We start from the raw sequence: 27,950 nt of genomic DNA, 5'->3' as shown, positions 1-27,950 counted from the left end.
TTAAAAGTTTTTTAAAAAAACTATTGATATTATGCCATAACGTCCATTTTTCAATTTTGCACTACACATAGTATTAACAAAAACTACTAAATCAAGTATGAGATTTATAAATAATAATATATTTGATAATTGTAACTGACCCGCGGCATCGCCCATGTCAAAATACTAGTTTAGGTCAAGGTTCATTACACTTTCAACTATAACACTCACTTTATAATTCCATATTTTTTATTTAATACAAACATTGATATGTTTAGCACCGTACTTATTAATCTTGAATTGCAGAGCAGAGGACAACATTTATTAAGATGGTTCATAAAGAACCGTAGAAGACGCTACCATATGTGTAATAGAGGAGACTGTCGAGATTAAACTCTCATGGTGGCGTAATGATGCTCGTCTTGCTGATGTTTTCTATGAACAACTTGCTCAATTCGGGGCTAACGTCTAGAGAAGCTTGTAGCACTTGATGAGATAGCGCTTTCCATATTGATTTGTTCCCAGCTAATTCTCCTAGTATAGGACTGCGTCATGGAAAAACACGGGATAACATAATTATGTGTACTACAATATGGAAAAGGTTAGATGTACATTTAGGATTCGTTCATTTTACCTGGAAAAATTTAAACTGAATTCATTAGACCTAATTGATTTTTACTATACTTATTTTTTAGTGATGTATTAAATTAGACCTACTCAGACCTGATATGAATTTATTGGATCTATAACTTATTTTTTAAGATGAAGAAAATATATTAGTGTACATGTATACTATTCTTATTTGGAAACTCCTATATGCTTTAGTTTTAGATTAAAATCACAATTAATTTTGCCTCTTAAACTTCCTTCTTATTTAAAGAAAACTTAATTATCACTAATAAAAGCGGTGTATATGTAAGTGAGTGTACATCTATCACTTCCATGTAGGGGTATTAACAAGTCGAACCGAGACGTAACATGTAAATGCTTGGCTCGGCTTGGCTCGAAAATGTTTGAGGTTGAGCTCGGCTCAAGCTCGAAGCTCGTCGAGCTTAAAAATCTAGGCTCGGCTCGAGTTCGAAAGGCTAAAACAAGCTCGACTCGAAAACAAAAACTTTCCGATATTAAAAAAAGTTTAGCAAAAATTTTATCCATCAGGCTTTTAATAGAATTACAACCCAACATATTTTTGCCAAAACTAAACTAATATGGAAGTCAAGTCATGCCCATTTAATAAATAGGCCCAACTTTCATTGATCTTTATGACTCTTTATCCGCATGCCTTTTTAATACAAAATGTTCACTCCTTCCTTTGCTTCCTTACCGATGTGGGACTTCAGAAATTTCATATAACAAATTAAAGCTTGGCAATCACACGGTGCACTTCACTACTTCACTATATCATATGTTGTAGCCTGCAAGATTATTTTTACTTTTGTAATATGTAGTTGTTGCCACCTTTTTGTAATATCTTCTTCTTCTTTTTAAGATATAATGTGTTTAATGTTTATATAAATAATTTTAAAATGATTAAGCTAGTTAATTAAAGACTTTATAAATAGTCCAATAATACAAATAAGACATAATCTAAAATGAAGTTTAGTGAAAGGTAGTAAGATTTTATAATGCAAATAAGGTTGTTGTTTACCTTTTATGTCGATGTGAAACATTAATATCTTATATAAAAAATATTTAAAATAGTTTCGAGCTTGTTCACGAACTCCCAAGCCGAACTTAGGGAGGCTCAGGCTCGACTCGTTAAGGTCTCGAGCCGATGTCGAACTAGAGTCGAGCCGAGCTTTGATCGAGCCGAACTCGAATAGTGTAGGAGCCATTCTGGCTCATTAACACCCCTACTTCCACGCAATATGTGCAAAACCAATAGTTTATTATAGTAAGTTAGCATCGACGTCATATTGGGTAGCTTCTCCTAGTCCTGTTGCTTAGTTTCCTTTTAGTCCCGTAATCTATATTTTCACCCTTCTTTTGCATAAAAAAAAACCCCGACTTGTCACCCTTATTTCCACCAACTTGTCAAGATTTCTTGTTAGCGAAAAAATAACATACAAATTTAACCTTTACTCTCCCAACTTGGCGATATTTCTCCTTACCGAAAAAAACGTCAAATTTGACACTAGAAAAATAGAGTATACCATCTTTATAACTCTTTACTTTTTGAAGGTAAGATAAAATTTCCTTCCAAGTGGAGGAGGGGGGATTTGGAAAATTCCTCTTAATTTGAAGAAAATACCTCCTATTACAGAGGTGGAAAGAGGATTTTCAACCAACTAGAACATCTTTTATTATTTTATGTTATCTTTATATATATTGTATTGGAAAAATTGAAAAGAACAGTCCCAATTATGGGTGTTCTGCCAATAGCAATCCCAACTTTTGATTAATTGTTAGCGGTTCCAGCTTCTGGAATCATCTTTTACAATGGTCCAGACAGGTCATAGTAAAACGCCCGAAACCACAACCTCTGCCACTTCTGCCACCCATTCCCCTACTCAGCCACTTCCTCCCCCGCTCCCAAAATCCCCTCCCTTTCCCTAACACCTCCTCTCCCGCCCCCGTCCCAAAACTTCCTCATTTGTCCTAACAAGTTGTGGGAAATAAAAGGAATCCCAACTGGCTTAGGCCCACGAATTTGCTACATATATAATGTTCATATCTCTCTTAGCTTCTAGTCTATTCTTACCTATGTACCTCGTCTTGGTGCAGTCTCCTGTTATTATGTTTTACCTAGGTCTGGTTAGGCCGCAACATCACATGATATATAAATAATTAAATATGTACACCACATTCTTTCCTTAGTTTTAAGGTTGTAACTAGTTTCTAGGCCCCAGTTATGTTTCGAGTAATTATATCTTTATTTATTAATACTTAACCTAAAAATGATCACGACAACTATCACTTGGTTTAATGTTTAAGACCTTTAGTCTATATGCTTGTGATCATTGGATCAATCTTATACAATGTATTTTCTAATTTTTTTTATATATGGATTACATGGAGTAAAACACTATAAGAAAAAGTTCCATGTGACATCGCTCATTGTTTAGAAAAAGGCTTTTTATATATTAGTATAGCTATGAAGTAATATCTCCGATCCCCACATAGAAATACAAAAGTACGAATCTTTGCGCCGACTTCCATATCCGCTATATAAGTCAAAACCAATAAAATTCTCATTGAAAAGGCAATGTAATTCTAGAGAGAGAAGGTCTCAAAAGATGCTTAGGGTTTTTCGTGAGATAAACTCATTTCGAAAAAAAAGAAGAAAAAACCACCCAATGTTATCTTCGTCTTCAAGATCCATGGCTCCACGCTATTCCTGCCTTCAATCTAGCCATGGATTCTCAACCCAAATTGTATATTTATGTCTAATCTTTTCGTATTCCTCCTAAAGTTACCTACTTTAGGCATAATTACTCACCTAAAATAGCTACTAATTGCATCTATTTTCGCCCCTTTTCGAGATCCCCAAATATGGTGGAGCTCGCCTGAGTTACTGTTCCCCCTTTCTTACATGGCTTTTTTTTAATTGTTTCTCTCTCATGGGTAATGATTCAATCCGGCGGCCATTCAATGAAGATCCTTCACTCGTCTTGAGATCCAGCAAAGATCATTCACCCACGGCTCGTTTTTTTACTATTTAGATCTCTCTCTTCATTGCTAATGAAATTCTCCCAACATATAAGATGAAAGTAGCATCTTTCTCTATCTTCTGCAAAATCACTCAAGAATTAAATGCCTTCTCAGGGAAGCTTATCTATCTCTCCTCTTTGTTCAATTACTTAACTGTTAATTGCATGCAAAAAAAAATTTCCTTTTCTTTGTTGTTTTACGAAATTTGTTTCCCCCCCCCCTCCCCTTTTTGGGTTATTGATCTACTAGATTCCCAACTTCCTTCTATTTATGTGCTCTTCTCCCCTATTTAGTTTTCCTATAAATACCTTGGTTTTCTTTACTGTTCTCTTTATTTCCACTACTGTCCTTCTCTTAGCAGTCTCCCCTCTCGTCCTAAGTCTCTCGTTTTCTTTTGCTTAATGTTTGACTCCCCTCCTCGCCCAACTTTTGCCAATGTCCTAAATTGCTCTAGCTCTTATGATCTCATTCCCGCTAACTCTTATAGGCCCCATATCTCTCCAACAACCATTATGGATAACCATCCTAGTCCGTTCAATTCCCCCATCACTAATGTCATACAATCACTGGACGATCATAATGACTGTGCACCTCCCTCTCCCAATGAACCAGGGCACTCAAGTGCTCCTCTCTCAAACGTTTCAGATAAACCTTCCCCAAGCATAATGGTCCAAGCCCCTATCATTGAACAATCCTAGCTTAATCTACTTCAATCAACTTGTCTCTTTGGTAATATTTTGGGGGTGACCCCATCCCAACCGTCTCCGCCGTGACTGGAGTTCCATACACGGGGAAGTTACTTTTAGATATCTTTCTAATGGCTGGCTCTTAATTACTTTTTCCAACACATTAGACAAGGATGATATTTGGGATCGTCGCCCATGGTATGTTCAGGGCCTCAATTTTGTTTTCCTCCCTTGACACCCTATTTTCAAACCTTTTTTCACCAACATTACCCATGTCGACCAGTGGGTGAAAATCCCATTTCTCCAAATGAATTGCGGTCTTGGCCTCACCTTGCAACCCTCATTCAACGCATTGGCCATCGAATCAAACTTGACCGTTTCACCCTCTAAAACAATGACAAAGCTTAGTTTGCTTGCATCTGTCTTAACATCAATATCACTACCCCCATCCCAAGATCAATCACTATGACCTTGAAATTTGACACTACGGAGTTGTTTCTTACCTATGAGGGTGTCCATGAGGTATGTCCCCTATGTGGTTCCAAGGACCACTTTCTTAATCTTTTCCCTAAGAAACCAGCTCGATGTCTTGAGCTTGTCGTGGCAAAACTTGAGGCTAACTCCATTGCATCCTCATATTCTTCCCCTCCTACAAATGACAAAATTTTCGTCAAACCCCAACGTCGGTCTTGTGATTCTTTTACCTCTCGTCTAACTCGTCGCCAAACACATCCTTTTGCCTCACCTTTAGCACCATCATCCCCTCCAAATTTGGAATGTAATGAGACATTTCTTGCCAACCTCCATGACCCCATTGTTCCACCATCTCCTATTGTCCCTTTATCCAATGTTTTTGCCTCCCTTGGTGAGTTCCAAATCAAATGTCCCAATGACCCACAACTCCACCCTCCCACCATTGCTAACTTCTCGAACAATGCTATTGCACCAACTGAAGACGAGATTGACGCGACTTTCCTCAAAGCTATGGGTGTTATTCATCACCATCCTCATACTACTTTTGATGAAGATATGTCAGACTACCTCTACCGACCCATACTGCTGAAGCCTCCACCTTAAACCATTCTAATGGCATAGCTGAAGCTACTAAATGTAGGAAGGGTGAGGATGTTCCCAGCTCCTCAGATGACTCCCCCTCCCCCCATGATAAATTACCTAGTCTTTTATCTACCTTTTGGCTAAAGAGTTTTTTGGGTAAACCTTGTAATTGGTCTTCCTTTTTCCCTCATGTTTGAGGCCTTATTTTGCAATCCACCATTTCAACCATCTTTTGTCTATCTTTCAATCATGTTTACTTGTCTTTATTTTTTCAGTTTGTACGTTGATGTAAAGTGTTCCAACTTTTAATGAATATGTTCCTTCCTTACTTTTTAAAGTTATCTTATTTCAATGCTTTATTTGCTTCTATTAATTTGTTGCTAATCTTTCTTAAGTCTTTTTCTACTTATAGTATTCGCAGGTTCCATGCCCCTGGCATCCAGCCTCATTCATACCATTTCCATAGGGAAAGCTGCACACTATCTCTCTTAGACCTCCTCCCAAACTGTTTCCTCTTTTTCTTCTTTTGTTTTACTTATTATGGCTAATCTTATGGATCCTACTTAATGTCTCGATTCTTCGAATACTATGGAATCGAGTGTTTCACTCGCAACACAAGGATATCTCTTTATCCCCTAACGTCGTTGTTCATCTTATAGCAGGAAAAATAATATATTACTCCACTAGATATCTTCGCACCAGGAAATTAGAAGCCCTCATGGCTCCTCTTTTTCTTTGCTATGGTTTAGGGCTTCCAGGCTATGTCATGCTTGACAACTTGTGCATTATATGTTAAGTATTGCATTTTTCTCACCCCATAAATGTTTTATTATGAAAGTTTTAAGCTGGAATATTGATGGATGTAAAAAGTTTCATGCTATAGCCGAACTTTTTACCTAAAAAATAAGTTTAAACCTGATATTATGTTGATCTTAGAAACACTCACAAATGCAAACAATCGCAAACAAATTTTGAAAGCCCTACACTCTGATAAAACACTCTTCATTGACCCTCACAATCATTGTGGCGGGATTTGGGTCTGTTAGAACTCAAATAATTTAGATGTTACAAGTCATGTAACTACGCAACATGCTGCTTTGCTTGACGTCATGTATAAACCCAACTGTAAGCATTATAATATCACGGGGGTGTATTACCCTGCCAAAGAAACCGAAAAATATTTGTTTTGGGAGGAGCTACAATCCATTGTCACTAAGCTCCCACACTCTTGGCTTCTCAGTGCGATTTTAACGAAATGGTGTTCACAACGGATATACAAGGTGGGCGGGCTCTAACACCTACCCAATTTCAACGCATACCTAATTTGCTTGCCACTTCCCAAGAGATGGATATATCATGCCCTTAAAGAGCATTTTCATGGAAGAATACGCAACACAATACCACAATCTATGAACGCTTGGATCGTGCAATTGATCATATTGACTTTCTCGATCATTTTCCAAATAGTACAGTTTCCTATGGCAACCTCACCGTATCTGATCATGCACCTATTTTCTTAAACAGAAGCGAAACACGTCCCAACCGACCTTTTCACTTTCGCTTCCAAAATAATTGGACTTTAGAACAAGAAATACACCATCTTGTCCGCAAACATTGGAACACTAACATACAAGGGGTACATTTTTTCGTGTCCAACAAAAATAAGTCGAATAAAAAATGCACTAAAAGGATGGGCTAAACAAAATATAAGCACAACACCAACAAGCTCCAACAAAATGAAAACAAAATCAAAGAGCTTTAAGAAAATCTATGGAGACAAGCCTACAACACCATATGGATCAATCATATAAATCGCCTCATTACGCAATGAGAAAAGCTCCTCTTATGTGGCCCAAAAATGTGGGGAGACAAAAGTCGTAAAACATGGCTAACTCAGGGGGGACCTCAACACCAGATTATATCATAATTGCATGAAACAAAAAACAACCTCTAACACTATTTTCAAAATGCGAAACGATTTCGATCAATGGATCTATGAGCAAGATGAGATCTCAAATTTGCTCATCAAATCTTTCACAGAACGCTTTCAAAGTGAAAACACTCAAACACACACTTTGGACCTTTCTTTTGTCCGAAAATTTGTTACTCAGGAGGACTCTTTACTCCTAGAACCTATTTCAAGAGACGGAATTAAAAAATGCATTCTTTGATATTAATCCTCACAAAGCCCCCGGATCTGATGGCAAGCTTACTGGCCAATCATCCAAAATGATGTGTGCCTAACAATTGAGAGTTTTTTCCATCACGGAAAGCTACCACCGGCTTTAAATCACACCATTATAACACTACTCCCAATCGACAATTCGGGCAGACCACACCACTTCTGTCCCATTAGTCTAATCAACACTGTCTACAAAGATATTTGCAAAATATTGGTTTCTAGGCTAAGCCCCATCTTGCAAAGGGAAATTAGCCCTTTCCAAAATGCTTTTACTAAAAATAATTCCATCCATGACAACCTACTCTTGGTTCAGGAAATCCTCAACACTTTTCAAAAGTCTAAGAATAAAATTGGATGGTGAGCTCTAAAATTAGACATGAAAAAAGCCTATAACCGCATTACATGGGACTTTATGTGGTAATGTCTATCTACCATTTGGGTTTCCTCAACAATGTATCAATTGGATCAAAGTACGCGTGTCCAACGTCTCGTACTATATTTAAGTCAATGGTCACACAACATAATGGTTTAGGCCCTCTCGAGGCTTAAGGTAGGGGACCTACTATCCCCCAACTTTTCATTCTCTGTATGGAATTGTTTATTACCAAATTATCTAATGCCGCTTCTGCTCCTGGATGGTTTGGGTATAGATTTTAAAATAATGTCGTGCACTCTGAACATCCCTTGTTTTCTTTTTGCGGATGACAACCTTCTTTTTTGTAAGGCCACCTCCTCCGCTTGTCATAACCTTAAACAACTAATGGGTATCTTATGTGCCTCCTCCGGCCAGTTAGTCAATTTCCACAAACCAACTATTATTTTTTCTAAACAGATTCAAACAGCTAGAAAGAATTCTTTACCAAGTCATTTCAATAGGACCATAGAGTCCTCCTTTGGACGTTATTTGGGAGTTTATTTTAGCTCTTTCCACCCAAATAAAACGGAATTCAACTCTTTGCTGCAAAAAACCGAAGAAAGGATTAAACATTGGGAAGAAAGCTTCCTATCAAAAGCTGAAAGGTGCACTCTCATTCAAAGTACTCTGAAAGCCCTTTCATCGTATGTCTGTTCTTCTTCTTTGCTGCCTGTTTCTACTGTACAAACTATCGATAATATTCACAGACAATTCTTTTGGAGGCAACAAAAAGATAAAAATGCCACCCCACTTATCGCTTGGGACACTACACACAAACCCAAAGCTCAGGGAGGTCTCAGTTTGAGAAAGACTATCCCTTTCAATAAAGCTTTAATAACCAAACTAGGATGGAAAATAATAAGAGAGAATGACAATTTATGGGTTCAACTCATTAAAAAATGATATTTGCAAAACCAAAATTCTTTTACTTATAAAACAAAGCCTAATGATTCTCATATCTTGAGGAAAATTCTAGCTCAAAGAGAAATCGTTAGAAAAGGCATTCGATAAAAAATTGGCAATGGTGAGAGTATCTACTTCTGGCTTGATAATTGGCTTTCACACAACAGGCTCATTGAACTAACGAACCATAAACCATCACCTGATGACTTAAATATTAGACTATCGGAATTCATTTTACCTCGTGGTCAATGGAATTGGAAAAAATTGGAAACCATCCTGCTCAACCACATCCTGACAACAATCAAAGGCATCCCCCTTCCATCCACTAATACATCTGATAATGTTATGAGGACCAACTTTCCACAGAGGTTTCACCATCAAATCAGCCACTTGGCTCGCTCATAATATCAATGACAATGAATACAAATGTCCATTTAGGTGGATTTGGAAGCTCCAAATACCACCCAAACTTCTCATCTTTCTATGGCAACTTTGCCACTCAAGTATTGGAGTTCGAAGTCTACTCCACAAACAACGTATACTTCCGTTTAATCACTGCCCCCTATATGTACTTCCTAGGAAGAAACCATAGATCATCTCTTTGGCTCCTACACAAAATTAGCCCCCTTATGGCAACTAACAGACATATGCTCTTGGCTTGGGTTTTCTATCCATAGTCAACCTATCCTCTCTATCCCTCCAGCAAAAGACCAACCAAAAAGACAAAATCGTCAAACTTGTATACCTACTTTGGGCAATTTGAAAGAAAAGAAATGATATTATTTTCAGTAACCAGAACATCAATCACTAACACATCTTCCATAAAGCACGTTTCCTTCACACATAATGGCTCGTAAAAACTAACATGGACTCCTATGACTCCACAGGTTCCCCATTCGCCTCCATTTCTTCCACCCGAATCGATCCACCACCTACTCACACCCTCCTTCATGTTAAATGGTCACCTCCACCACTCTCCTTCCACTAGCTAAATTTAGATGGCCCGGTACGTCAAAACTCAGCTTATGCAAGTGTCATTATCAGAGACACTAACGTCCATCTTGTTCGAGCTTGCGCCTACAACCTCGGACAATCATAGGTCTACATATTCGAACTGTAGCCAGTTCCCTCCAACAGAGCCTCTTACTCACAATTGACGCCGACATAAACAACATCCACATTGAAGGTAATAATCTCCTTGCCATCAATGTTTTACTCAAAAAATGGGATCCTCCTTGGAACATAGCCAACATCATCAAAGACATCAAGCATCTCTTTCAATCTTTCTCACAGTGACACATCCAACATATCTACAGAGAGGCGAAAAAAGCCGCTGACTGGATAGCTAACATAGGGCACCTATTGTCTCTCCTTTTCACATTTATAACTGTACAAATTTTGAGCTACACTCCATCATTTTATACGATATATTAGGTTCGCCCCTCGTGCAGAGGGTTACCTAGTATTATCTTTTTTCCTTACCTTTATAAAAAAATTATCAGTCAAATCCAATGATTGAATATTGAAAATATTCAACACTTAATCACAAATAATTTCACATGGTGAAAGATTGACTTGAACTATGTTTGACTACACATCAAAATAAAAACTGAGCTAAATATATTATTATGTGAATACTCCCTCCATTCTGTAAAGTTTTACTCATTTTTCGTTTTAGTTCGTTCTATGAAGTTTTACTCACATTATTTTATTCCTAAATTAGAAAAAGAAATAATATTAGTTAATTGGCATATAACCCACTTTTGTTTGCTATTTAAGTGGACTCAATACTCAATACTCTCTTTCTCCTCGTATATTTCTATTTAATTAATACAAGTGGATTAAAAAGTTATACCCAATCTCCTATTGCCATAATATTGTATCTACATTAATTTAGTAGAATTCTAAAAAAAAATGGAGGGTGTATGATCTAAAACTATATTGATTTTGGCCATGTTTGGTAAATGGCTTTTTTATTGGCTTTTGACTTTTGGCTTTTGGCTTTTCAATTCGGTCAAACAACCAAAAAAAGTGTTTAGATTATTGGCTTTTTGGTTGGCTGAAAAGCTTTTTGGATCTCCTTTTGGCTTGTTGGCCCACAAATTCTCTAATAAACAGTTCTGCCCATCTCTTTCACCAAAAAGAAAATATATATTAAACTTATGTTTTTGAACTTATTTTATTTTCTGTTTCAACTTTTTGAACTACTTTCTCCATTTTTTTTTAATAAATATGACACTTACACTTTTTACACATGTCATTGCAAAATTTCGAGTATATCTCTAATTCTATATTTGTAAAAATTATAAAAAAAAAATACATCAATCTATAAACACTATAAAAAGAGAGATAAAAGAAGTCACTTATTTACCTCGAAGTTGTAACAATGGAGAAACACTCAATTCCTTCCTCACCAGCACCTATAGCGACCACATTGAGCTTTGGGACAGCAAATAACTGACCAGCCTCCAATTGAGTGTCCAATGCAATTTGTCCATTCATCCCCACAACTTGAACCCAACCACTCCCTTTTATAACATAAGTAAGCTCAACCCCTGAATCTTCAGCATAATAAGTTGGTCCAAACATTGCATTTGGTTCAAGCTTTAAAAGCTTACCAGACAGCTCAATTCCCTCAAGAGAAGGATACTTTCTGCATGTCAATAAATTGACAGAACCCCCTTTTTTAACATCAATATCTGGTGAGCTTTTGTCAAAATTAAAGGTGAAATTTTGATAGTCTGAATGTTTTGGCATGGTTTTCGCCTCGTCGAGCGAGGTGATCAAAGGCTGTTTTTGGCTATTAAGGAGCTCATTGGCTTGTAGTTCAGTGATGTCATAAGCTTTGGTTATTGTTTTGGTAGAAAAACCTTTCAGAACGCCGATTACACCGGCGAAGAGGCAGTAGGTAAATTCACCTGGGGTTGTTGCATTTTGAGTCTCACCTAAGAATATGATTTTGAGATCATCATTCCCTGCATTGTACCACCATGAAGCTTCTCCTTTGTGTACAAATATGGCTTCTCCTTTTTGAAGTTTCATTACCTTCTCTTCCTCACACTGAGGAGCTACTATTCCAGCCACTCCATTAGTACCTGCGCAAGGTATATGGAGAAAATGACTTTTTTTGTTCTTTTAAATATAATTTATATCAAGGGAACATTTTTCTAACACCAACAATAACCATAACGGCCATGATGATAAATTGATAATAATAACAATATTGATTTTTCGCCAAATACCTTATATTTAAAAGGTATATGGTGAATTTTTAAAAAGTTGGAGGATATTTAATAAAGGTAAAGTTACCCTCAACACTTTGAATTATAGCGCAGGTGCACCCAACACCATCAACTACGACTTATAGCCAGAACACTACCAAGTACGGACTTGTGTGCAGTCCATACCATAAATGAGACTAGAGACCATAATTCTCATCTCAAAATAACTCAGATAATAAAATAAATAAGGCTTGAGATCCAGGAGAAAATGGAGAAAAAATAAAAAAATAATATTCTCCTGTTTACTGAAGAGAATTCTTGTCTCTGACCTCATTTATGATATGGACTGCACCCAAATCTGTACTTGGTGGTGTTCTGACTATAAGTTAAGCCGTAATTGATGGTGTTGTAGTTTAGAGTGTTCAGGCTAATTTTGTCTTTGATAAAAAGAAAATTTCTTAGACATATTTGGTGAAAAATCCGATAATAACAATAATGTGAATGTGAATAACAACAATCCCCCTCTTTCGCATCAAAAACAAAAAAAAAGAATAACAACAATAATGGTCAAAATAATAACAATAATCACATGAAGAAGGGGGACAAACAAACACTTTGATGTATCCATTATGATGAGTAAGATTAGTGATTGTTAGCAGGACTGGGTTGGGTAGTACAGTTTGAGATATAATAACGTAAATCAAATCACAGATATATAGTTTTGACATTTTTACAAATCAAAGCGCACCACACTTTTGCCCAAATTAAATCAAACTGTATCACGTGAAACCGTTTGGTGGGTGCGATTTTAACCATTTTTTTCATCCGCGATATGATTTTTGTGATCAAATAAATAATATATTTGTTTTTTTATGTTTGTGGAATATGATAAAGTTTTTGTAAACTTGTTGATAGAATATACTTCCTCTGTTTCTTTATACTTGCAACCAGAGGGTTTGCACGGTATTTAAGAAACAGGAGAGAGAAGATAATAGGGATATGTGGTCCCTTACTTAATCAAGTTAATTACTTGTCCCAAACTTTAATCTCATCCCTACCAATAAATAAACCAGCACTACCATCATCAGAAATAGAGCACTGTTGCCGCCACCACCACCACCATACCACCGTCACCACCACCACTAATTACATTTTTTTGTTCCCTGACTTACTTTCCCATTTCCTATCCCCACGAATTCCACACTCACCTACACCCACCACCCACACCCAGCCTAGTCACCACCACCACCTGACCATCGCCACTCGATCACAACCACAATAACCACCACCACAATATATTTTTCAATAAAATCAACATCAAAATCCAAATAAAAAAAAAGGAGAAAGAGAGAAAAACACATTTTTACAGTAGATCTTGCAAGAAAACGAAAGAGATCGTGGAAAAAATTTAGAAAAAAAAAAATGTTTCGTCGATCTAAGGCTGCAATATTGCCGTCGAAGCTCTCCAAAATATGTAAATTCATCGGTGATGGTGGAAGAGGAGGGAGGAAAGAAAGATTATCGGTATCCATGGAGCTTTAATGGTTGGACTTCACCATGAAAGTTCTAGATCTGGAGCTTTGATAAAATTTCCGGCCACCATCAATGCTTACAGTTATATCGGACATCTTGAGCCGCCGAAAAATAGAGGGTCAAAAAAAAGGAGGGGGTAGTTGCCGGAAAATTAGGCATAATGATGGTGGTGTTTGTGAGGGGTGGTGGTGATGTTGGTGGTTGGGACTGGGGAGTTGTCACGGGTTTAGGGGGGGTTGAGGAGAGAGAGTAGGAACTTAGGTTGGGGGTGGGTTATGAGTGATAAATTGTTAGAATTAATTAGCTAAGTAAGGGTATATGTGTCATTTTATTATATAGTAGTTTCTATTTTAGGCTTGGTTGCAAGTATTGTGACATTTCCTTAAAAGGAAAGTGATGCAAGTAAAAAGAAACGGAGGAAGTAGTTAATTAGCTATAAATTGTTGGAAAAATAATTCATAAATTACTAAAATATGCTGTTAAATTTTTGTTGGAAATGTTGAATAAATAAAGAGAAGATAAGAAGAAGTAAATGGTGGTGGAAGAAATGACATTGCAGGTTGTATTTTCCACCAAGGCACTAATCAAAACAAAGTACATCAATCCTTGAAATAGAAAAAAAAAATCTAAATCGTTATCGTTTTTATTTTGTTTTTAATTTTTAGTTTTTTTAGAACTAAAAACCAAAAAAATGAAAATAAAAAAAGTGGTTTTCACTTTTCACTTGTGAGTTTTAATAATCATCATGTTTCCAATAAATCTGACTAATTTTTTATTCATTATAGGATATATATCATATGACTTTGAAAATCAAAAAACCAAAAAATAGATAACCACAATATTACCGAACGGGCCCTAATAAGAAAACACGAGTAACATCCCACGTTTTGGCTAGAATACTTAATCACTAACATTTAACTAATAACAACCCACTAATGCCTTACTTTATTTTAGCTTACTCACTTTTCTAAACATTAGTAACTGATTTTGACTAATCATTCAACACTCCTATTTTGAAGTCATACTCCAATACACCCCCTTACATCAAAATTGGTCTTGAATTTGTGCCAATTTTATGAAGTACTGCCCTTCATTTGTGATACACTTCTCATCACCAAACACTTTTCTTGTGTTCTTAATATTCATGGAGCACCTCTCTTCATTAACATTGAATCACTTCTCTTCCTAATGTAATGCACTTCTCATTACCATCTTCAATTTGTTGATACACATTATCACCAACGCCATTATTTTGGAACATCTATTTGCATATGACCTTGTGAAGCACTTCTCTTCAATACGATGCACATAATCATCATCAACCACTCTTCATAAAATACGACTCCCTAAATAGTTAATTTAAATAGTTTTCCGTTTTATGGTGTGGTTTGCATTTACAAAGATTCAAACTTAACCCACACCACAAACCACAATATATATGCTAGAAATCCGAAACCAACCCATAATCTTGAAAAGACCAGAAGCCAACTCAAATGTGAAAAAACTGACTAGGTTACTATTTGGTGCAATTCAGACTATACTTAAAACAACCCTAATTATTGGAATGATCTTGCGTTTCGAATGAACCATCTAACATTGGGGTCTCACCTTTAGAAAGGCTATGAACATTTATGTTTTGGTCCCTTTTTCAGTTTTTTGTACTAGTTCGTTTATGTATAATAAAGCACTATTATAAACACCTTCTAACATGTGCTCTTCCTCGTGGCATCATCATAGCATAATAACATATATAATTAGTTAGTATCCTAGGCAATGCCTTGAGTTGTTAATTTCATAACTTTTTGTCAAGTGAGGAAAAATTGACGTAATAATATGATCAGTAATTGCATGATTTTTGAAAAATAAACCTTAAAAGTTTGGGATGAAAACAATAACTTAACTTTCTAGAAGGAATTGAAGTACGAGTTTATGTCTATAATAGTCTCTTGTTATTATCATAAAACGTTAGGTATCTAACTACTTGTGCAAATCATTTAATGAGATATAATTATAACACCTTATGATATTTTATTTTGAAATACTAAACAATATTATTATGGTTGATTAATGGTTGAGTTTTCACTTTTAATTTCCTTTCAAAGGTTACGTGCTCAATACATTGTAACTACACACCATTATTTTTTTGATTGAGGGTTTTACTTGAATATAAAATATTTATATTAGAGCCTTACAGGAGAGTGTCACGTGGTACACAAACTTTCTTATGAACACCTTTTAATATATTAGTATAGATTTTTCATTTCCAATACATGGTTGTTTATGTAAAGTTGCTCTCACCAAATAATCTAATATCGTTGGTAATGAGAATGCATGCCTCGCGCTTTAATCAATAACATGGTATATTCCTTTAATTTCACAACACCAATAAGGTTTTACCTTAAAACCATAAAATAATAAAGGTGGTATAGCCCCAGCCTTATCAATTAGACACACAACATCCACATTCTTCAATGTGGGATATATAACACAATACTCTCTTTACATTCATACTTTTCTCTACTATATCTGGGAACTCTTGAAGACTTTGATGTCCACCTGAACTTGCTTTAATATCCTTTTATGTATTTGTTATTCCATAATAATTACTAAGGCAAAAAAAAGTCATGAAAAAAAAAACTCTAATTTTTTTAAAGGTAAGAAAAAGGCGTACTAACCGGACCGGGACCTCGCAAAGATCAACCCGGTCCGAGTTTGCAGGCAAGGCCTCTTGGGAGTAGAGAAAAAGTGAGGTTTGCTCCCACAACCTCAAGGTTGTGAGATATAAACCAAATCACTAGATCAAGTACTACTTGGTAAAAATAACTCTAATATAACAACCAGATTTTTATAATTATACAGTTATTTGTATAATTACATTTAAAGCATGTTTTTGTCTCGGGATAATGAATGAGGATTTAAATTGAAAATTAACACAAACAGTGGCGGATTATTGTTGGGGGCGGTGGGGGCTTGGCCCCCCATAACCATATAAGATAAATTAAGTAAATTGTAAATTATGCTATTAAACAAACTGTGGCATAGTGGCATAGTTCAAATCTTGCATCAACACATTTGGAATTTTTTATTTTTCTTCATTTTAAATGCTTCTCTTTTTTCTTTTTTTTCTTTTCCTTCTTTCTTTTTACTTCTTTCTTTCTTCTTCACCTTTATCTTTGACTTATATCAAATTGCCTAATTTAGAAAAATCGTTTTCATTGATTGTACTATCTTTTATTCTTCTTCTCTAAAAAACTTTCTTTTTTATTTAACTATAATAGTACTTCTTATTTTCTCAAACTCATTCCTAATAATCATAAAATATAAGTTTATCTCTTTTTTTTTGTGACTTAAGAAAACAATTTGGTATTTATTCAGTTTTATTTTTTACTGGAGTAATTTATTTAGTTGCTAATGAACTATACCTTACCTTCAATTTCTTAAAAAATTACTCATTTTTTTTGAAATTTCATAATGGTCAAACAAATAAATTTAAACAATTTCTTAAAAATTGCACCTTTGAGATTTTGATTGATTACATTAGCTACAAGCTCTTTGTAGCCATTAATAATAGTATATTAATATTTTGGTGTGTATTAGTGTTTTTATTCATCATTTAAAATTTTATACTAAAACTTTTATTTTATCAATTCAGTCCCTGTCAAATAGTTAGTTAAGATCCGCCACTAAACACAGAACCACTCACATAAATATCATGTAAGCATCGCGTGCAAAAAAAAAACACACTTTACATATAGGCTCCGTTTGGTAAGGCGTAAAACATTTTCAGTGTAAAATGATTTTCATGGAAAACAATTTACAATGGAAAACACAATTCCAAAATTAATTTTCCGTTGTTTGGTTCGATGTAAAAAAAATGATGAAATGAAAGGAAAATGAAAGTGAAAGTAAAGAGGTAGTGAGAGGAGTGTACAAGAGAGACAAGGAAAATAGTTTTCCCTTCATTTTGAAAGGAAAATGGTTTTCCATCATTGGGAGAGTAATTTTATCCCAAGAGAAAATGGTTTTACACTCTTTTGCAACCAAACAATGTAAAACTAAAAATAGAGGAAAACAGTTTTCCGGGAAAACATTTTACGCCCTACCAAACGGAGCCTTAGTGTAAGACACTCACATGCCAATTGTTGTGGGATCTCAACAAATTACCGGAAATTAGGACTTAATAAAGTAGGTGCTAAACTGCTAACTAGTTCCTGGCTTGCATAAAAAAATAAAATTTAATTAGGTGCCAACTTGTTCCTAGCTTGCATAAAAGAAAATAAAGGAGTTAAAACTTCTAAAATAAGTATAAAATAGAAAGGTTGTATGATTATTGTATTATTTGTATCTATTGACTATTATTGAGATATAAATAACTCCTTTATTATTATTTTTTTTTTACGGGATCTTTTATAATGTTTTTTTTTTTTGATGGGATCCTTTCTTATGTACTTTTTCCGTTTCACAATAAGTAAAACATAAAGAAAGAGGAGAGTTATCAAGGAATTTAGAAAGAGAAAGTTGGGACCACAATAAAGTAGAGTGAAGAAATATTAAAGTTGTGGTCCTCTCTTACTTTTTATTGGTGTATTTGTAATAAAAATGAACTTTTATTTTACCATTTGGAACTTGGTTTCACTTATTGTGATTATTCCAAATAATAAAAAAAGTATTTCACTTATTATGAAACGGATGAAGTATTTAGCTAGTTTCGGTAGGTAAAACTTTTAAAATAAGTAAACTATAGGAAGGTTGTGTGATTATTGTATCTATTGACTAATTTGTCATCTTTCAAACTTTTCTAATGAAACTACCTAATCCCTTCCATCATAAGCCTTTTTAATGAGATTTGATCAAATGATATCGCATTACAAATTGTTTTATCTAATTAAATCAGATAAGTCAAAGCAAATCAGATTCTCTGAATATAGCCATAATAATACAGAAATTAGATCTTAGATGCACGATAAAAGATAAAAAAGCTAAAAAGCATAGTATATAGTCAATCATTTTCATAAGAGCAAGTATTGTTAATATATAAAATTTTCATTTATTAATATTATACGTTAAAAATGATAACACTAAATATTATTTAGTTTGATGGTTAAAACTTTAATATATGAATTTAAGTTCACGGAATCAATAAAATTCAAGTACAACTGTTCTTTTTGTTCCCTATATGACCGAATCAACCTAGCCTCCCCTGTCCTTTTCTCTCTCTCAAACCCTAGCCTTCCCTACCCCTTCTTCATCAATTAGGGGTTGCCATGGATGTTTTCATCCATGGTAACCCCTTTTTTCCTTTTATTTTCAGTTTTTAGTTCATTTTCTTGTTTTGTTCAATAAATTAGTCTCTCTTTATGAGATTTTCTCAAACCCTGTTATGGGGTTTTTAGTTTCTGTTTTGGAAATCTCCTTCTCCCCTATGGGAGTTGTGAGTATGGTTCTTTTGTTTTTAGGTATGAGAATTTATTCTCATTGGTTGAAGTTCGAGACTCAACATGAAGGTATTGGAATCTCGGATGCAGTCAACCTGACTCGATCAAGAATGTTCTTCCCAAACTATATCAGAATGATAGACTTCCTCATCAATAGCTACTTGATTCAGCAAATACAAGGGGGTTGTGCTGTATTATTCGATCCGGTTCATTGTAGTTTCTTCGCAGACGAATTTGATTTAGTCTTGTTTAATTGTATCTTGTTTTACTTTAATACTATTGTAGATGTCGTTTGGCCTTCAATTAATGAAATTTTTCTTTCCAAAAAAAAAAGTTCACGGAATCAAAACTTATACTATGCAATTTCTAATTTTTTTAAGTCCACAGGGATTACATGAAGTAAAACGCCCTTAACGAGAACCCCACGTAGCATTGTTCCTTATTTAGTAATGCATTTTAATAGATTTATATATATGTGATATAGAATTCTTCAAACATAATTCCGTCCCTAACCCTTCCGTTAACATTCCAAAGTTATTATTGCAACAACAAAACTTTGAATATAATAAGGTAGGTAAATGCGAAAATTGAGATCAGTCCCAATAATTAGCGCCCTCACAAAAATAGTCCCACTTATTGATTTTTATTGTTCAATCTCAACTTTGTAGGGTATTTTATATTATTAGATTGGCATGTAGGAAACCTGCTATAGCAGGTAAACTTTGTCAAAAAAAATTCTTTTTTATCTATCTTCTTCCTCCTTTCTCCTCCTTCCTTCTTTCAGTGCTCCTACCTCCTCCTCTCCCTGCCACCCAACCCCCTCCCCTTCCACCACACTAGCCCCCCTCACCCACCTCTTATACTTGTCACCACTCCCCCACCACCTCTACCCCGTCCCTAAAACTCCTTTACATCCCCTGCCACCATCTCCCCCGCCCCTGCCCCCGCCCCTTCCCTAGGCCTCCACCCATACCCCTGTCCCCGAAACCACTCCCTTGCCCCAACCACCCCCTGTATGCCTAAAAACTCCCACCCCTTGTCCCGCTACCACCTCCTCCACCCTAAAACACCTTCTCCACCCTCGAAATCACCCTTGAAGCACCTCCCCCACCCGTCAAAATCACCCTTGAATCATTCCCAAAACACCTCCCTCACCCCTCGAAACACATACACGACCTTCGAAACCACCTCCCCAAAATCCAGAAGAGAAGGCGAGAGCGAAAGAGGAGGATGCAGGGGATTGGGTTGGGGGTTAGAGGGTGAGCGGCAACAGTAGGGGGTTTCCAGCGCTGCGAGGTAGGGGTTGTGAGAAGGTTGTGCAGGGGGCTAGAGGTGGGGTGAGGGCGTGGGCTGGGGATAAGAGCAACAGGTGGATTGGGAAGGTGGGGGGTAGGCTTGGGGTGGGTTGGGCGGGTGATGGAGTTGGGACAGGAATGGGGGACTACGGGTGGTGGCAGTGTTGGCTGGATGATGGTGGGGTGCCAGGGGAGGGGGGGAAGAAGGGAGGAGATAGGAAGATTGAAAGAGGATGTAGAAGAAAAAGGTGAAAATACAAATAAAAAGGGAAAATAAGGGTTAATTAGTTTTTTTGCCGGTTTAGCAAGTTACCAGTCCACTCAGACCATCAATGTCAAGGTGAGGGGAGTCAAAGTTGGGATTGAACAATGAAAACGATAGTTGAGACTGTTTTTGTCGGCAAACCCACAATTGGGACTGATTAAATCAATTTTTCCTTCTTAATATTGGAGTTGGGTTACAATCTATACTAATATATTAAAAGGTGTTCCTAGATAAGGAATGATGCCACATTGTGCTCTCTTTTAGGATGTTACTGTATGTAAACTAGATACAACTAAAAAAAGAAAAATTGTATTGAGTAAGATTTGATACCGTGACTTCAAACTTAAATAATAAAGTCTTAACTACTAAACTAGTTAAGTGATGATTGATATTATCATTTTAAAGTAAAATATTATTGGACAAAAAATTTCTTACCTGAAGTATAACCCAAGTCTAAAAACTAGTTTAGATATCTAAAAGTCAATACATGGTTAATATTTTACCCTTTAACACAAACTACAGTAACGAATTATGACAATAAAAGGGCTAGTAAGTGAGTTTTGATACAACACATTTAGATATCTGAAATTTAGACAAAAATAGATTTTCTTAATCTTGAATGTAGAAAAGAGAAATTTGCAAATAATGGCTCGACTTATAAGCTCAATTGATGGGATAAAGGAGGGTAAAAGAGAGGAAAGTAATTTACCAGAAATAAAAACAAAAGAAAACTAGGAAGAATTTTAAGAAACATATAGTAAAACATAAGAGGAAAGTTTTAAGGAACCAATGCAAGTAACGAAGTTAGAGGACAATCATAAAGAGGGGGACTACACAAAACATAATATGATCTCTAATTATTAGAAGTTTTTTATGGGCTACATCTCTTCCTTTTTGTTAAACTTGATTGTTTTTCTACAATTTTTAATTATTAGCAAAAATCATAAAAAAAAATGATACTTAATTTCACAATACACATAAAACGAATTTTATAAAGTCTCACATATTTCTTATATTTTATATCTTTAACGATTTCTACAGTCATAGTAGTATCTATGACACAATGACTAACAAATCTGGCACATTCTCCCTAAGAATTCATGGAAAAAAAAAATTAAAAATCTATTAATTAAAAGAAATCTATTACCTTAAATTTGCTGCAAAAAAATAACATATGTTTGTGCCCTAAACTATTCATAAATATCAGAACCAGTCGACCCAATTTGTAATCCGGCCGATTTTCGAGTATCCGATCCGGTTATTTATTTTCGAATAATTATGGATAAGTCATATGATTTATTGTTTGATTCGTTTCGAAACTTACTTTTAAGGATATTAAGTTTTTTATAATTTTAACATAATTAGAGATGTTAGTGCAAGTTTTGTATCAACATATATATGTATAAAGGATACATGTAACTATTATTTAGAAACACGATTAGGTTACTAGTATTAAGACTGACTAACTCTTATTTTTGGTCTGTAGAGAAGCGTTAGCGATATACATAGAAAGAATAGCGAGATATCCAGTAATAAGCTCATTACCTTGAATGACATATCCAATCTTATTACAATCAGCATAATGAGGAAAAGCAAATCCACGAGGCTTCAACGTAAGAAATCCACCACTAACTTTGGCAGTGCCAAGATAAGGAAATACGGTGGTATTCCAGCTAGCATAGCTTCCTCCATCTCCCTCAGTTAGCATTTGTGGTTTCTCTAAAGCCAACAAGCTCATCTTTTCCATTTTTGAAAAACAAACAAAATATCGCAAGTTTTTGACAATACTCGTTGGTTGTATCGCTACTAAAAGGAGCTTAAAAAAGAGGGAAATCGATCATGTTATTCATGTATATATTTTTATATTAATATGGAAGATTTCTTTCAAAAAAAAAAAAAATATGGAAGATTGAAGAAGCCACGCCCAGCTGTCACTGTCCTGGCGGTGTATAATATACTACCTCTGTTTTTATTTAGTTGCAACGTTTTGACTTTCACGCTTGTCAATGTACAATTTCAAATCGTTTTATCTCTAATTGTATGTAAGTAAAAATTATAAAATTTGATATTATGAAAGCTTACATCGAAACGAATCAAACAAGACCCCACATGACTATATTTTGTTTAACATATAAATCAATAAATGTGGTCAAATAAAAGAACATAAATAGTGTAATTTGTCAAACGTTGCAACTAAGAGAGAACTGAGGTAATATTAGATAAGGTGACCGCATCGCTCTACCCTTGAAAATAAATCAAACGAACATACACTCATACAGTAATATGGCCACGTGACTGTAAAATCCACTTTGCTGATTCTTGCCGACGAATCCAATAATTAAGGCCGAAAGATATGTAATCTCTGAATCTGATCGTGCTGAAATAAATGAAATGTTTGTAGCGAGTTTTTTTTAGTATTTACTGGAGTAGAAAATTTTGTCTTCCTTTCTATAGTAGAGATAGTCGCAAACGTAATAATAGATCATTGCCATATTATTAAAACCTTGTGGTAAGAATGGATTTCGCTCTAGTACTCTAAAATAATATTCTAAAGCTTTTGTATGTGAATTTTTTTTTCACATAAACATTTCATTTAATTCAAAACTATGTTTTCTTACCCATGCAAGAATACACGGGATGTCAATTAATAAAATTCATTTGTTTAAGTATTTATTGCAAAATAAGAGATATTTTGGAAAAAAAAAATACGAAGAAGATGAAATTCATATAATGGAAAGAACTCAATATAAGTAGAAAGATGTAATTCACATCTTATAGACAACACATGAGAGTATGAGACGAAAAAACAATTATGAAGGACAATGTAAAAGATATGAAAATAAGGTAAGCTAAAATAATATTCAAAATACTTATTACTCATTCTAAAATACTTCCTTATATACTACATTAGCGGTAATATTGGAGTGTTTATCACATATTAAAATTTTCAAACCATTTTTTCTTGTAACTATTGATAAAACCACATAGAATTGTCTATGACTAATATTGGTCGAGGGAGATGCTTATGTTCGCTAGAGAATGTCCTTGGCTTTTATTTATCGCACTACTACAAAAATGCATAAAGAGACCCCTTAAAAAACACCTTAGAGACCACTTTAGAGGTGGTCTCTAGCTCAGTGGTCTCTCAGGGTAAAAGACCACTTATTATGGGTGGTTTGTTATATTGAAAGAAGAGACCACTTTTTTTAAATAAGTGGTTTTTTTTATGTATTGTAGTAGGAAAAAATAAGAAGGATAAGGAACCACATAAAAAACAAATGTGGTCTCTTTCATCGTACTAATAAACCACTTATTATTTATAGGTGGTCTCTTTATCTTTGTCAAAAAAATCACTTAGATGGAAAGGTGGTCTCTTTCGTCTTCCTAAGTACTATATTTAATTTGATATAAGAGGCCATACATTAGAACAGATGGTGTCTTTGCCTCATTTTTTTAACGACGACAAAATTCTAGCTTGTGGCTTTATTTAATTTACCTATAATTTGTATTTGATATATATTTCCTACAAAATCGTGTGCCACTTGCATTGACAAAATTCGAATTATTATATAACTTGACAAAAATTTCATTGATGCAATACCATAATTCATTACAAAATAATATCGATATACGAAGATTCAAAAAATCAACTTCTCAAAAGATACCTAAAGCAGCCATTATTTCTTTTAACTCATATGCAGAGTAAATTAATCAACTCATTGTTCTAACTAATTACCTATCTAATCCCGCTTAACACCTAATCAAAATCGACACTTTCTTCAGATTCCTCTTCTTCCGCCTGTTTATATTCCTCCACGTATTTGATCCATAAGTCTCTCAACTCGTCAAGCTTATTTTGAGGAAATTCAGTTGTAACTTCGCCAAAGTACTACAAAATATTAATAAAATTATTTAAAAATAATTTGATATGAAATATGTTGTTAATCATGAAAGTAACTATTCATAAAGGTAATTATACAATTAGTCATATTACATATTAATTTTAATAAGCATCAATATAAATGCATCAAAATAATAAAAAATTGAAGTCTACACTAGTAGAAAAAAGGCTACTTGCTGCGGTTAAAAAGTGCCCTATTGCTGCGGAATAGGGCGCGCAGCAAATGAGGGCGCAGCAATAGGTATAAATAATATTGCTGTGGTTTTAAACCGCAGCAATATTACGTAATATTGCTGCGGTTATATCTACCAAACCGCAGCAATATTAGGAATTGTGGTGACAGAAGGTGGCCCAAAAAGTAATATTGCTGCGGTTCTAGGCCAGACACCGCAGCAATATTACTTTTTTCTATTATAAAAAATTAATATTGCTGCGGTTTTGGCCCAGAACCGCAGCAATATTACTTTTTGGTATTATAAAAAAAGTAATATTGCTGCGGTTCTGGGCCAGACACCGCAGCAATATTACTTTTTTCTATTATAAAAAATTAATATTGCTGCGGTTTTTGCACAGAACCGCAGCAATATTACTTTTTGGTATTATAAAAAAAGTAATATTGCTGCGGTTCTAGGCCACAAACCGCAGCAATATTACCTTCTTTTTTTTTAATTTTTTTTTGTTTTATATTAGTGAAGAGGAAGCTATATATGCAACCTTGATGAAGCTATGCAGCAATATGCTAATAAATTTTCTAAATTTCGGCAGAGCTCCGTTTGTAAATTGGATAAACCCATAATAGGGACTTAATTAACCTGTACAACAACCAATAACATCTCCGAATCCACCATCCAAGCAACTCAAAAATCCATCAAACAACCACTATGATCTCCAACATACATCATCCAATATTCAAGCCAACAAACCATCATATTCAACCCAACCAACATAAATACAATTCCATAATAATCCAACAAAAATATTTATATCATGATAATCCATCACTACAAAGTTGGTTGTACAAGTTGGTCTAAAGTTAGCACTACAAAAATATTTATATGTTCGTCTAAAGTTAGCTAGAACAAAAAGAAGAATATTAACATAAACTAACTAACCTATGCAATGCACTCATCAACAAAGTATCTTGCCCACTTATTCTTCACCTCATTGATTTGATCCTCCGTATAAGGATCTTTGGTAAAGGTTTGAGCAACCTGAAAATAATTTACCAAAGTTAGCATCAAATAGTTAAAATAATATATTAAATATGAAATGAATAATTATATAAACTTACTTTGTCCATATCCAACGAACCAAAATATGAAGCGAGTACGTCAAAAATGTACCGCATCACAAAATAACCGCACTCTGTGCCTCCTTGTTGTTGCGGGCACTTTATCAAAAGTTATAAGAAAATGAGAAAAATTACCGCACAATGAGAATAAAGTAAGCTTTAAATTGAATCAAGAAATTCGATCAATACATACCTCAACATATTTCCACAAAAGCTTCTCTCGACGAACTTTGTGGCCGCTCATCCGAAACCTCCTAAAAGCACTAGATAACACAACATTGTTTGATTTAGTCCTTAATTGTGGAATGTTACCATCTCAATTCATATAAAGTATATCAAAAATATATCAACTTACGCTATCATAGGCAATTTAAGCTTTAACTTCCGCTGTTTGTGATAGCTGGCAGAATCGAAGATATAAACTATCCCAGGCAAGGGACATATGACAAGTAGCATCCAATGTTGGCTATTGAAAGATTAAACAACAATAATTACTTGAAAAATCACATATCATGCAACAATAAATATTTGTAGATATTAAGAAAGAATATTACTCTTGAAAGATTGGCGCGAACATGATACTAGCATTTACATCGACGCATCCAACCATAGCATGCAGAATGTACTTTGTTACCTCCTCCGATGATGAATGCGACTCCATAACGGTGCTTTGTGGACACATCCAACAAACACGTCCAATAGAATCCCCAAATCCAGTCAAGTCCGACTGCGTAGCCCTAAAAATTGGCAAATGTAAACTATATGTGAAAAATACAACTACCATATAATTAAATGTTAAAAAAAACATAACTTTGATTATTGTTACCTCATGTAGACTTGGATAATAGAAATATTAATCATTTCTCCTCTCAAAAACTGACCAATATCCTCCTTGGTCAGAAAAGTGGTGCCATCATCTGTCAAATAATGGAACAAGGATCTCGGCAAGGTAACAACAAGCATCATCGTCTGCGACGGCAAAGGCAAGCGTATCTGCTAACTCCCTGCAGTCCTCCGTAAGGGAGTCCAAGAACGATCGATCGTCGATAACTGGACTAAACTGAGAAGCCGAACCGGCTGATGAATGCAACTGGCTAGAAGATCTAACAGCCTCCCCCGAAATCCCTTTTTGTTTTTTAGGTGTCGGTATAACCTAATAATTATTTTTAAACGGGCATAAGATTATAAATTTTAAATTGAAAGCTATTATATTTACAAAATAGAGGCCTATATGAACAATTACCTCATCACTTAACATTTGTGCTAAATTTTTTGCCATTGCACCCAAGTACCAAAGCAGTAGCTGTAGTGTCGATCTCATATGCAGGGACGGGAACAGGTAGTGGCAAATGACCATATTTCTCTATAATTCGATGAATTTACTTTTAGGTGATCATTCATCATTCTAGACCCATGAACTTAGTGGTCTCATCAAAAGCATAAGAATAGCATCTGCCACTAGACAAGTCTCTCCACTAGTTGGATCTACCAAATACATCGACATGGAACCTCGTCCTAACAGCAACACGTAATATTGATATTATATGAATAAAACACACATGTAAATATGATAATTATTTGTATAGGGCGCATGTATATAAGATAATATTTTGTATAAAGCACATGTATATATAATAATTATATGTACCTTCAGCTGAGGAGAATGCGTGTCTGATCCAGATAATGGAGTACATAGATGAGTGGGCTGTGAAGCAGCTACCTCAGGAGATGGCCCAGGAGATGGCCGAGGAGGTGGCCCAGGAGATGGCCCAGGAGATGGCCAAGGAGGTGGCCCAAGAGGTGGCCCAGGAGATGGCCCAGGATATGGCCCAAGATATGGCCCAGGAAATGGCCCAAGAGGTGGCCCAGGAGATGGCCCAAGAGGTGGCCCAGAATATGGCCCAGGAAATGGTGAAGCAGATGTTGGAATAGGAGGCTGAGTCGGCTGTGTAGGAGGAGATGGCATAGCAAATGGTGAAGGGAAAAAATGATACAGCCCAGGTGACTGAGTAGGTGGCTGTACATGAGAAGGAGATGGCCCACCAGATGGTGAAGAATATGGCCGGTAGATGGATGTGAAGGTGAAATCATCACATTCTGCATATATGTGGCAATGTCCTCCTCCACCTTTCACTCA

At 35.3% G+C, this 27,950-nt stretch overlaps 2 protein-coding genes across 2 annotated transcripts; both read right to left on the bottom strand.

Moving 5' to 3' along the window:
* Positions 1 to 103: 103 nt before the first annotated feature.
* LOC104894026 (hypothetical protein) lies at positions 104 to 22,482 on the bottom strand. Its single transcript, XM_010680184.3, has 3 exons — positions 22,167 to 22,482; positions 11,244 to 11,967; positions 104 to 524 (listed from the first exon to the last, which is right to left on the bottom strand). The coding sequence occupies exons 1-3, from the start codon at positions 22,366 to 22,368 to the stop codon at positions 377 to 379; spliced, it is 1,074 nt and encodes a 357-aa protein (XP_010678486.1). The 5' UTR covers positions 22,369 to 22,482; the 3' UTR covers positions 104 to 376.
* A 3,128-nt stretch (positions 22,483 to 25,610) lies between these two features.
* Positions 25,611 to 26,494, bottom strand: LOC125497675 (uncharacterized). Its single transcript, XM_057394899.1, has 5 exons — positions 26,368 to 26,494; positions 26,169 to 26,279; positions 26,007 to 26,076; positions 25,814 to 25,912; positions 25,611 to 25,733 (listed from the first exon to the last, which is right to left on the bottom strand). The coding sequence occupies exons 1-5, from the start codon at positions 26,472 to 26,474 to the stop codon at positions 25,635 to 25,637; spliced, it is 486 nt and encodes a 161-aa protein (XP_057250882.1). The 5' UTR covers positions 26,475 to 26,494; the 3' UTR covers positions 25,611 to 25,634.
* Between the last annotated feature and the right edge of the window lie 1,456 nt (positions 26,495 to 27,950).

The sequence above is a fragment of the Beta vulgaris genome, chromosome 5, assembly GCF_026745355.1.
Source record: "Beta vulgaris subsp. vulgaris cultivar EL10 chromosome 5, EL10.2, whole genome shotgun sequence".
Taxonomy (NCBI): domain Eukaryota; kingdom Viridiplantae; phylum Streptophyta; class Magnoliopsida; order Caryophyllales; family Amaranthaceae; genus Beta; species Beta vulgaris.
The sequence above is the reverse complement of the archived record's forward strand: the minus strand, read 5'-3'. Positions and strand labels throughout refer to the sequence as shown.

Bases quoted from the DNA above. Each gene is read 5' to 3' on its own strand.
- LOC104894026 (XM_010680184.3), bottom strand. From the start codon at position 22,368: ATGGAAAAGATGAGCTTGTTGGCTTTAGAGAAACCACAAATGCTAACT. The intron at 11,968-22,166 runs GTAATGAGCTTA...TACCTTGCGCAG, and splicing joins GATTGGATATGTCATTCAAG to GTACTAATGGAGTGGCTGGA. The intron at 525-11,243 runs GTAAATAAGTGA...TCCATGACGCAG, and splicing joins TCCATTGTTACAACTTCGAG to TCCTATACTAGGAGAATTAG.
- LOC125497675 (XM_057394899.1), bottom strand. From the start codon at position 26,474: ATGGAGTCGCATTCATCATCGGAGGAGGTAACAAAGTACATTCTGCAT. The intron at 26,280-26,367 runs GTAATATTCTTT...ATCTTTCAATAG, and splicing joins TTCGCGCCAATCTTTCAAGA to CCAACATTGGATGCTACTTG. The intron at 25,734-25,813 runs GTAAGTTTATAT...AATTATTTTCAG, and splicing joins GTTCGTTGGATATGGACAAA to GTTGCTCAAACCTTTACCAA.